At 38.1% G+C, this 12,439-nt stretch overlaps 1 protein-coding gene across 1 annotated transcript in view; it reads left to right on the top strand.

The window, feature by feature from the left end:
* The window catches only part of LOC103599726 (polypeptide N-acetylgalactosaminyltransferase-like 6), a 207,824-nt gene that overhangs the window by 106,384 nt on the left and 89,001 nt on the right, over window positions 1-12,439 (top strand). The window contains exon 5 of the mRNA XM_008583880.1: window positions 8,972-9,079. Within this exon, the coding sequence (XP_008582102.1) occupies window positions 8,972-9,079 (108 nt within the window). The remainder of the gene's footprint in view (window positions 1-8,971; window positions 9,080-12,439) is intronic.

The raw sequence follows: 12,439 nt of genomic DNA, 5'->3' as shown, positions 1-12,439 counted from the left end.
AGAAAGGGCAAATTAGGGAGGAAGCTTATGTAACCAAACTGAAAAAGTCAGAAAAATGGGTAAGGCCCTAGGGGGCCTCAAATGCTTCTAGGACATTTTCCTTAATCTCTCCCCTCTTCCCCTCTCTGAGTCCGCTGCATTTTTCCCCCACAAACTCCTCTCTGTCCCCTCAGACATAGCCGCTGAGAGCCCTGTCTTTCACTTTCTTCTTCATTACCAGAGAGGTGGCTCCAGTGCGATGAAACCTCAGGGAAGGACTCCAATTCTCCTGGCCCAAGTCATGTTCCTGCCCCTGCCATTAGGAAGGTGACATGATCGATGGCCCAACCGAGGGGCAAAGGAGAATCATATATTTGGATATCTTCCTAAAAGAAGGAAGTTGTCATTTCACTACAGAAAGCCAGTGTTAAAAAATGCTTAAGGAACTTTTGTTTATATTTAGCAAGTAGTAAATCCAGAAAATGTAAGCAATAGACTCAAAATCTGAAGGCATATGGAAATATGGTGAAAAGCAGACGGTTTGTCTCTTATGCACCTTCTAAAGTATAGAATAATGAGTAAGGGAAATGAGGGCTTATGACCGTAAGCATAATATTTTACCCAAAGAAACACTCGGAAGATATTCAAATCCATTTTCTCCTCCCCAAGACTTAACGTTTCACATAAACCAGCAAGTGATATATCTTTTGAAAGTCTCATTTCCCACCCTAATCACTGGGTTTTTTTTTTTTTTTTACTTTTTGTCTTTTTTACTGACCGGTAACGGGATCGCAACCCTCCATGTTGCACCCGCACCACCCTCTGTGTTGCGCCCGCACCGCGCTCAGCCAGTGAGCGGGAACCGGTCTCCATATGGGATCTGAACCCTCAGCGGGAGCGCCGCCACACTCCCAAGCGGCGCACTCTCCAGTGCGCCACCAGGCCGGCCCCCTAATCACTGTTTTTAAGGCTTCTTAGTGTTACTGAAAATATGAACTCACCATCTTAAAAGCAGTGATCCTGTGGACAATGTCTCCTTGAAGTCCTGCTACCACTTTCGAGACCTCTAGAAATTCATTAAATGAAAGTTAGCTTGGGCGTGATTTTTTTTATACTGATAGAGCATTTCTTATTTTGAAAAAATCCTAAGCACATAGCTCAAGAATCTAGAGATTTTTCTCCTAAAACTAAAATCTACCATATCCTCATTAGAGACTGTAGATACATTTTCCAATTTCTGCTTTTATTATATTCTAACCAACAAATAGAAAAGGATAATAGGAAAAGATCAAAATAAGCTATTCTTTTTTTCTCCCTATCTCAAAGAATAATCTCAAATCCCAGGTTTCTAAGAACAAAGCAAACCAAGTGTACGTGTGGGTGTACCTTCCCAGAGTTATCCTTTTTAGATCGTCAGGCCAAAAGGTGTAGTTTTTATTACATCCAGTTCAGAAAAGTAGTTTAAAGATAAACAGGCCTTTTTCAACATTTACACACCAAAGCTTTTCAGGTTAACAATTAATATTTTAATTTCTAGATAGATGGTAAAGTGGTTGCCTGTCTAGTCTTAATACGTTTTTCAAATTTAACCTGCCCGAATCATACCATCCAATTAGAAAATTATTTTCCAGTCCCAGAAATTTAATTGCTTATTTAAATACAGTGTGCTATATTTTTAACATTAGCCATTTCTTTATTTTATAATAATCTGTGGAAGAAAATAAGCTCAAGATACCTTACTACCTTGAAATTTGTATTTGTATATACTAAAGCTCATAGCTGTTATTTTTAATGACAGCTACACAATGACTTATCATCAGGTAACTCAGTTGTCTGGAGTTAACCTTGCTTTATATTAGTAAGTGACTAATTCATTAATTAATTTATTCAACACAGAGCACCAACTATGTGTCAGTCACTGTTCCAGGGGCTTAGGATATATCACTCAATGAAAGCCACAGAGATCCTTGCCTTTGTTGTGGGGAGAGGTGGGCAAACAATGAACATAATAAATAAGTGAGGTATCTACTGAGTGAGAAGGTGGTAAGTGCTGTGAGAACAGAGGCAGAGAAGGGAGACGTGTACTGAGAGTGCAGAATGAGAGGGTGTTAGGGGCAGGTGGGTCTGGAGCTAAGCCTTGGAGGAGATGAGGAGGTCAGCCATGTGGAGTTGTGAAGAAGAGTGTGTACTGAGAGTGCAGAATGAGAGGGTGTTAGGGGCAGGGGGGTCTGGAGCTAAGCCTTGGAGGAGATGAGGAGGTCAGCCATGTGGAGTTGTGAAGAAGAGAATTCCAGGCAGAGGGAACAGCCAGTACAAATGCCCTAAGGTGGGAGAGTATCTGGCTTGTGGGAGCAACAGAGGAGAAGCCAGAATAGCTTGAGGAAGAGAGGGAGGGAGAGGAGAGTAGGAGATGAGATTAGAGAAATAGCCAGTTTGGGAACTGAATGATTTAATAAATATTTTTTGAGAATTTAGATCACCATTTCCATATTACATATTATGCTTCATCTTATACCTGACAGTAATGTTTCCTTATTATCCTTCTGACAATCAATTTTCTTACTACTTTCATATTCCATGTGACTGGTATAATTATATGATTCCATCCAATTTAACATTTTCTATGTCTAAATTCCAATTTGTGGCTGAAATTGAAAAGTGATTTAAAAATGAGACAAACATTCAATTATTCAGTCAGTTTGGACTACATTCTGAAAACAATGCCTTGTGTTCATTCATGGATAAAATAACATTTCTTGAAAATATTTATGTTGTCAAAAGAAGACACATCTGTAAATGTAAAACATTTCTCTAAAAATTAGATACTTAAGTATGGCATGTCATAGATTTCTTTTTTAACTATCATCACATCATACTATCAGGAAATGTCTTAAAAATATAAACCATGTCTTTCAGAACAAATAAAGAATTTGATAAATGCCACAAGAGTTGTGCTTTCCTAATGAAGCATGTTCCCACGCCGTTACCTAAACATATCTCTCCACTGTGTCAGAATGTGGATGCTTCTACTGAAATAGGCATAGTTATCAGAAGACTGAAAAAAATACGGAAGTGCATGGTGTGCATGGTGATACTTATGTTATAGATACAAAAACAAATCTAAGATTAGGGACAATAGACATGGAGCGCTTGTGGTAACAAGCAAGGTGGCCCCCAGGTTATATGAAACAACACTAAATTGGAAAAGCCTTAGGAGCTTCTACATAAGTAGCAGCATAAGTATAATTGAAACAAGAGGTGATCATACTCCACTATTCAAATATTCCTTGAGTATATGTTATACTCAAGAAATATTTATAATAATACTAACATTATTATATCTCCAGTGAAATGCTAAGCCCTTCACTGGAGATATAATAATGAATAAAATAGTCATTGAACTTATAGTTCAATGAGGAAAAGAAAACACTAAGCAAATTATACAGAAACATACAAATAAACCACTTAATTAACAGTTATGAGTGCTGTCTCCACTTGAAAGAAAGCCCCATGTGCTCAGAACTTTGAATCAGTCACACGTTATAGCTCCAGCCTGGTGAACGATGCGTGGCACATAGGAAGTGCTCACTGCACATTTGTTGACTTGGTTAATGAATTATGTGAAAGAGAAAGTACAGGATGGAATAAGAACATAAAACAGGAGTACTAACCAAATCTGGGGGCTCAGTTGTGCTTATTAAGCTGAAATCTGGAAAGTAAATAAGAACTAGGTAAGGGATAGGAAACAGAAGGGGAAAAGAGAAGGGGGGAAATTGCCTATAGAGAAAGCAACTATGGCAGCAAGCCCTAAGGAGGGAAACTTGGTCATTTCTAAGGAATTAAAAATAGCTCAGGCCTGGGGGGAGCAAGGGATAGAGACTGAGAGACAAGTAAGCAAAGGCCAGATAATGCAAGGCCTTGGGAATATCGTGAAGGAGTCACAACGTTACCCTAACAGCAACAGAAAACCACTGACGGATTTCAATGGAGTCATAATATGCTCAGATTTATGCCTTTAAGTGATCATAATGGCAGTATAGAGAAAAAAATAAATCCTAGAATTCTATAGTTTTTCAATACTGAATTTAGCATAAAAAAATATCTGGGCAGAAGTTTCCTAAGCGACTTAGCTATGAAGAAAAATTTCTGATGGGAGGAATTTTAAGAATTAGGAAGGTTATTGACAGAAGACATAAATTTTGATTCACTGGAAATGGTGGTAGACAGAATTCTAAGATGACCCTCTTCCTTGGTTTACTCTCATAATTATTACATGGCAAAAGCAATTTGGCAAATGTAATTAAGGTTATTAGTCAGTTCACCTTAAGAAGGTGAGATGATCGTGCCAGGCCTCCCCTAATCACACAAAATTACTCATCGCTGAGATGAAAGATTCAGGGGGCCATGAAAATGGCCTCTAGGAGCTAACAGTGGTCCTGGTCAGCAGCCAGCAAGAAAGTGGGGACCTCAGTCCTACAATTACAAGCATCTGAATTCTACCAACAATCTAAATGAGCATGGAAGCAGATTCTTCCCCAGAGGATCCAGATAAGACACCTAGACTTCAGCCTTGTGAGACTAGCAGAGAACCCAACCGAGCCCACATGGACTTCTGACCTACGGAACCATGAGATGATAAATGCATGTTGTTTTAAGCCACTATGTTTGTGGAATCTGTTATACACCGATAGAAAATTGATACAAAAAATCTTTAAACACTATGTTAGAGTGACCCTGTGAAAATAATTAGCAGGAATTTCATTTCTGTGTGTCTAGTAAGTTGTTTTGCCATATCTTAAAAAGGAAAGACTCTTAGTCTGTTTGGGTTGCTATAACAAAGTACCATAGACTGGGTGGCTCATAAACAACAGAAATTTATTCTCACAGTTCTGGAGGATGGAAGTCTGAGATCAGGTTTCATGGTTGTGTTCTGGTGAGGGCTGTCTACCGGGATGCAGACTGTGGACTTCTCATTGTATCTTCACATGGTGAAGACAGGACAAGAGAGCTCTCTGGGGTTCCTTTTATAAGGGCACTAATCCCACCATGAGGGTTTCACCCTCACGACCTCATTACCTCCCAAAGGTCACATCTCCAAATACCATCACATTGGGGATTAAGATTTCAACATATGAATTTTGGGGAGACACAAACATTTAGTCCATTGCATGTACTAAATATTCTGGAGATTGAACAGTGTCCTTTTTAAATGTTTCACAGATTCAATGTCCTTTGTATTTAATATTGAGTTTTTCCTCCTATGTCACACTGGTAGTAAATGAAAGTAGAAATAGGCTAAATGTGAGAGGAAAGGATTCTTTATCAATCAATGTCTTACAGACAATTTAAACAATTTCCTTTAGAGACTTCTTTTGAAATGAGATGAAAAAGGCAGAAATGAAAGCTAAATATTATATATTCTTTGCAATCAGTAACAGAGATGCTATGAGCTCTTGATAATTTTTACCCACACATAAAAGGATTCTATTCAGGAAGTGCAAGAAGGCATTACTGAATTGATGATATACTGCAAGTGTCCGCACTTCTGCAGTCTGGAAGCTTCTGTGTTTGTAAGAGGAAAATTGTAATGGGAATGACGAATCTGTCCTGACATCTCGACTTCATCCCACTGACTCTTCTTTCTAAGCTCTTCTTGTCTGTTAGGTACTGAAAGACTCTGCCCAGACCAGAAACTCTGAGCTCCCTCCCCTGGAGATTCTCAGTTCAACAGAGGAAAAAGGAGCAGAACCAGGAAACAGGTGCAGAGTATGGTGAGGGGACCACGTGTACTGCAGTAGGAAAGACAGTGCCCTCAACTTTAAGTTCCTGCCCCTCAAATAAATCAGTTTTCCCAATGTACTTGCTAACATTTACTTTCTTCTCTATTTCGTTTCTTTTTCTTCCTGCTTGTTGTCATCCAGTTTAATTACTGAGCTACCATAATAATTTCTCAATTAAATACCACCCAGGAAATTTTTGGCTTATCCTGAGAAGACTGTGTTCTGTCCCTTCTTCTCAGGTGTAGCTGAGTCTTTCCTTCTCCCTTCTCTCCTGTGATACCCTCTGGCATAAGTCCCAAGAAAGAGCGCTTTGCTGCTGAAGACACCTTTGCCTCAAATGTAATTTCTGATTTCATTTCTTCCTTGGGTAATCTTCTGAGTATTTTCTGAGTAATTTTCTGGGTAATTTTTCTTTAGAGAATACTGATTTTCATGATCATTTTATTATTAAATAGGAATGATTGGATACCAGATATTGTGAATTTTGTGTTTTTTGAGGTTTTTTGCATTACTTCAAATATTTTTGGTCTTTGTTCTGAAGTGCTGTTAAATTATTTGGAAACAATTGGATCCCTTAGAAGCTTGCATGGAAGGTCTCTAGAACAGCCTTTTGTCAAAGGATAATTTGGTCCTCCTACTGCCTTAGTAATTGCTAGAGGACTTCGCTCCTTGCCCGTGTATTAGGAGGTCTTTTCACTCTGCCTTGTGGGGACATGAACTATTTCCAGCCCTGTGTGAGCTCAGGGAATTGTTCTGCCTCCTCTTTTCAAATGGTTGTTTCTTGGCTTTTAGGAATTTCCCCGCACACATACGCACTGATCATCACTCAGTCGAGGATTCCAAGGGGACTGTCTGAAGGTCTCCAGGGCTCTCTCCTCTCCAGTACACTATCCATGAATTCTAGCCACCTCCGTGGCTAGAACTTTGAACTCCGTCTCCTCAGCTCAGGGAGACTGCTGGGCTCTGTTTGGGAGTCTCATCCCTGAGCTGCAGTCTGGAGACTTCCTTGGCAGGGAGCTGTGACAATCGTTGGGCTCCCCTCATAAGTTTCCTTTCTTTCTGGGATCACTGTCTGTGCTGCCTGTTGTCTGTTGTCTAAAAATGTTTCATGCGTTGGATCTTCCTTATAGTTGTTTAGACATGAGAGTAAATAAAGCCCCTATTACTTCATCATGACCTAGTGGAACTTATCCAAATGGGAAATTTTGGATTAGGAGTTATTATTGGAAAAGTACAGTATCCTGATCAAGAATACCAGAACTGTTTTCAGGCTCCCTGCATTGAAATACTGTTGCTTGCTGAGTGGCCTAGGGCAAATTATGTAATCTCTATCTGTCTCAGTTCTCTCATCTGAAAAATGGGATAATAAATGTGCCATAGCCTTAAAAGTAATGGTAATGACAACAAGAAAATTGAAAATGTTTTCAGTAATGGCAGCATTACTTGAACAAGCATACAACCTTTCTAGATCTTTGAAAGATACTGATGATTTATGGGGGGGAGGAAGATTTAACAACCTCAACTTTTTTTTTTTTTTTTGAAGCTCTTACAACGAGAAAATGGAGGGGACACATCTGGGTGGGAGTGGGGAGAGGGAGGAGGGAGGGAGGTTTTGGTGATGGGACACAATAACTAACTACATTGTATATTGACAAAATAAAAATTAAAAAAATAAATAAATAAATAAAATAAATAAAATGTTGATATAATGCAAAAAAAAAAACTTCACAAAAACATCCACAATAACATTTGGCCAAATATCAGAGCAACATGGCTCAGTCAAGTTGACACATAATTAACCATCTCAGTATCTATAACTTTTTAATGTTTTTTCTCACAATAAAAATAGCTAGAAATATAGGCTATATGAAGCCTGGATTTGTATTTTGATAATTAGTTCTTTTATAGTGGATTGTCTGTTACACAAAACCATGGTTAAGTATGTGTCTGTCTAAGCAGGTAGTCAATGATAACATGTAGCCAATTAATTTTTGTTACTATGTATAAGTACAGCATCTTAACACATCAATTGAGTTTAATATTCTCTGAACCCATATCACCCACCAATTATTATCGATACCTAAAAAAGTTTGGTGGTGGGGAGAATGAGAATGCAACTATGACTTTTAAGGTTAGCACTGCTGCAAGTTTCAGATTTTAGATGAAATTTAAAGTGTGAATAAGTTTGTGTTCCTCAATTCATTCACTTGTTTTAGAAATTCAGCTATTTATTTGTATTTTCAAATTCACATTTTAAATTCCAATGTTATTTCTTCAAATGATTTCACAACAGGATTATCGAAGCAAATATCTGTATAAATGAAAAGATATATAAGCATTAAATGCCAGTTTCATGCAATATTTGTAATAAAATTCTACTAGAATTAAAAAAAAAGCCAAAACATTGTCTACAGAAATATGATTTTACCAAACTAGTATTTTGGTTTTACACTTTTATGAATCTGGGTTTTAAAAAATGTGGCTTGCGGGCCGGCCCGGTGGCGCACTGGATAGTGCGGCGCTTGGGAAGCGCGGCGGCGCTCCCGCCTGAGGGTTCGGATCCCACATACAGACCGGTTCCTGCTCACTGGCTGAGCGAGGTGCGGGAGCAACACCGAGGGTTGCGATCCCGTTGCCGGTCCCCGGTCCGGTACGGGGGCAACACTGAGGGTTGCGATCCGTGGACGGACACGGAAAAAGACAAAAGACAAAAAAAAAAAAAAATGTGGCTTGCGGGCCGGCCCGGGGGCGCACTGGATAGTGCGGCGCTTGGGGAGCGCGGCGGCGCTCCCGCCTGAGGGTTCGGATCCCACATACAGACCGGTTCCTGCTCACTGGCTGAGCGAGGTGCGGGAGCAACACCGAGGGTTGCGATCCCGTTGCCGGTCCCCGGTCCGGTACGGGGGCAACACTGAGGGTTGCGATCCGTGGACGGACACGGAAAAAGACAAAAGACAAAAAAAAAAAAAAATGTGGCTTGCTTTCTTGTTTAACCATTTACGATAAATAGAAACTATTGATTTAGAGACTTTCAGAGATTTTAAGATGTTTTATGGATCCTGCTAATAATTCCTTTTTTGGTGTGAATTATTAGCAGGATTCATAAACATCTCCACTGTTCTGTTTTGTTATACTTTCTGTACTTTAGGGACACTGTTCTGTTTTATAAAACATCTTCACTGTTCTGTTTTGTTATCCTTTCCCCTTTTTAGGTTTGGATGTGTGGAGGAGAAATGTTTGATGTTCCATGTTCTAGAGTTGGTCACATCTACAGGAAGTACGTCCCTTACAAAGTCCCATCTGGGACCAGCCTGGCCAGAGTGAGTAACTGGGGATCGGAGCAGGTTGGGCTTGGTATGGCTTTCAGCAGGCCGAGTATCAGCCTCACACAAGTTATAATCTAAGGCATGGTGTGACGGGAACACTCTGAGTATACAGAGTTCCCGTTTTTCTCAGAGTTTTATTTTTATTCCTTAAAAAAGTATTAACTAATATGCTAATTCTTGTTATTGTTTCAAAGCATTTTCATGTACATTATATTTAATCTTCACCATTACTTTCTGTGGTTTGTAGTCTTATCTCTATTTTGTAGATGAAAAAACAGGCTTGTTGAGGAAGCTTGCTTATGTTCACATGAATGACAAGTACTCGCAGCAGAGTAGGAGTTTAAGCCCGGGGCTTCAGAATGAACGTCCCCCCACCTAAAGTGTAACAAGAAACATAATAAGTTAGATAGGAAAAGTGGCAAATGGGTAAATATCTCATTCGTTAAAACATGGAAGGTAAAATTCTAAAAATTCTAAATATAATTCTGGTCCAAACTAAGCACTCACAAAATAATGTAATCATAAAGAGTAAATAAATAAATTTATCTCATTTGTATCGAGACCCACCTCTACCTAAAACTTTAACCCATCCTCAAAATTCTAAAATTGGCCAACTAAGTTTTTTTTCCAGATATATTTTGAATAAAACCTTTCTCTTAGACCAAATGCAAGGATGCCTTTCTCTTCTGCCTTTTAGAAGGTTTTCATACAAGTGTATTTCAAAAAGGTTAATGGAAAGATTTGTAGTATCTTTTAATTCCATTTTTCCAGAAATTTTTTGAAGTGCGCACATACATGTTTGGGGAGACATAGTCATGATACCTTCTCCAGAGAATCTGGATAATTTCTTTGTTTCTCTTGTTACTTTCATTTTTCCAGAAATTTTTTGAAGTGCGCACATACATGTTTGGGGGGACATAGTCATGATACCTTCTCCAGAGAATCTGGATAATTTCTTTGTTTCTCTTGTTACTTTCTTCATGGCTAGGTTGGTTTTCTTCACTACAATATGCACCTGCTACTGCTCAGATGCCAAGTCTAGAAAAAGGGTGTTTTACCACATCCCTTTGCACAATGCTCCCATAGGGATCTAATCCTGAATTAGTCATTTTGATTATTTTACTAGTAAGGCTGCAGTATATAACTATTTGAGTCTTTTATGTAAAGCTCAATAAGCTCACATAACAAGATTTTGTTTCAAAAAAAGAGTAATAATAAATAAACAAACTGGTTCATCAGGATTCATGAGAATATCAGTCCCACAAGGGCAGAGATTTTTGTCTGTGTTATTTGCTGCTATTCTCCCAGCACCTTGTGGGCATTCAGATATTTGATGGAGTTATTTAATTGGGAAAACTAAGGGGAAAAAATGTTATGGTGTTAAGTCATTACTAAAACAAACATTTTAATGAAATATAATAAAACTTTCATGTGTACTGAGTCTTTTGAGGGGGAAGGTTGTGATTCTTTATTCTCTTTCTGAGATTGTCGACAGTGTCCATTTTTCTTTAGTGACATCCATAATCTTTTTTACAGCAGTTAGAGGTTATAGTAAAAAAGTTACATTACATGCACTTTGAAGGGAAATAGTCCTATAATTCCTCCCTCCCCCCAAAATCAATTAGACATTAATAACATACGCTGCTAAATAGCTGTAGATATATGCTATTTGAAGAAAAGAAACCAATCACAAAATCACGAAATGATTCAAGAGCTGCATCTTAGGTAAGGGAATTTTTTTTTAATTTAGTCATAAGACAATACATATAATCGAAAAACAAGAATTCACCAAAAGTTAAATGATTAAACAATTTTGAGCATATATCATAAATCAGCCATGTGAATATCATAAATTATAGCAGATTAAAATATTCTGAAGGTAATGACATTCTGTCATTTATGCACTTTCATTCACTCATATGCTCCCCAGCTCGTGCCCCCAAATGATTCATTACTTTGCAAGATGGATGGTGTGTGTGATTGATTTGTAGTCAAAAGCAGAGCATAAAAACTGGGAGGAAGGAAGGAGTTGTACTCATCCAAAGGGTTTATTTTCAAAAAATAAAACTATTAATATATTTTCAAGAAAGACATTAAGTACTTTTTCAAGGACTGTCAAATATAGGGCAACTTGGGTTGGCACATAAAACTTATAGGAAAAAAGTGACTATTCATTCAAATGAAAAAGGTCCATAATTTTGAATTTTAATCTTTCCACTCAAATTTTACTTGAGGTCTCATTTTTATTTTTTTCCTAAACTGCTAGAGCAATCAGAAAGTCATAAATATTGAAGTTCAACTGTCACTCTAAGGAACATTTTATGTTTTTTTAAAGTTAAAGAAGTATATTAAATGAAAAACAATTCTCATATTTTCTGGGAGAAACTCAGCTACCTTGCTACACCCTGCATTATTACTAAATCATCAGAAATGATGAGAGATTTTAAAGACGCCGCAAATGCAGACCCACATCTACTCCATAGGTATTTCAGTCCTTCCAACCTCATTAGGAAATGGAGATGACGTTGAAGACTTGACCCTCAAGGCTTTTTATCACTTTACAAAACTCATTTAATTCTTCAAAAATGTGCACCTTTCGTGTATGTACCTACATACCTTGATTATTCAAACAGACTTCCACAACACACACACACACACACACACACACGTGTGTGAATAGCCTCCCGTCCTCTAAACAGCATACCAGTGTGTATTACAGAAATAAATGTAAATAACTAGTTATTCAGTACTTTCTATTTACCTAGCGTTACAATCTGATTGAAAGAGACAAGATAGCCACATACAAAACCATTAGAGGACAATGCAGCAAAGAATTGTTCAAATGTATTGTAAAGATATATACAGGTATCGGTAGAGGGAAGAGGAGGGGAAAGTTGTACCATAGCTATGACCTTCTTCAGTCTTCTCCAATTAAAAAATTTGAAGACCTTCAAGGATACCTCAATTAAATTAACAAATTTTACAGAACAGTGGTTACCAGACTCAGGATGAGTGCCCAGAGCCAATCCTAGCCAAGTTTCACCCAGCCTCAGTGAGCCAAAAAAAATAAATAAGAATCACAAGGCTCATCCATAGGAGTATTCATTCTTTTTTATGGCAGAGTAGTATTCCATAGTGTATATATACCACAGTTTTCTTATCCAATCATCTATTAATGGACATTTACGTTGGTTCCATATCTTGGCTATTGTAAACAGAGCTGCAATAAACATGGGAGTGCAGGTATCTCTTTGACATGATGATTTCCATTCCTCTGGATATATACCCAGAAGAGGGCTTGTTGGATTGTATGGAAGATCTATCTGTAGCTGTTTGAGAAACCTCCAAATTGTT

The sequence above is a fragment of the Galeopterus variegatus genome, unplaced genomic scaffold (assembly GCF_000696425.1).
Source record: "Galeopterus variegatus unplaced genomic scaffold, G_variegatus-3.0.2 Scaffold3069, whole genome shotgun sequence".
Classification (NCBI taxonomy): domain Eukaryota; kingdom Metazoa; phylum Chordata; class Mammalia; order Dermoptera; family Cynocephalidae; genus Galeopterus; species Galeopterus variegatus.
This window is presented reverse-complemented; position numbering and strand designations above follow the sequence as displayed.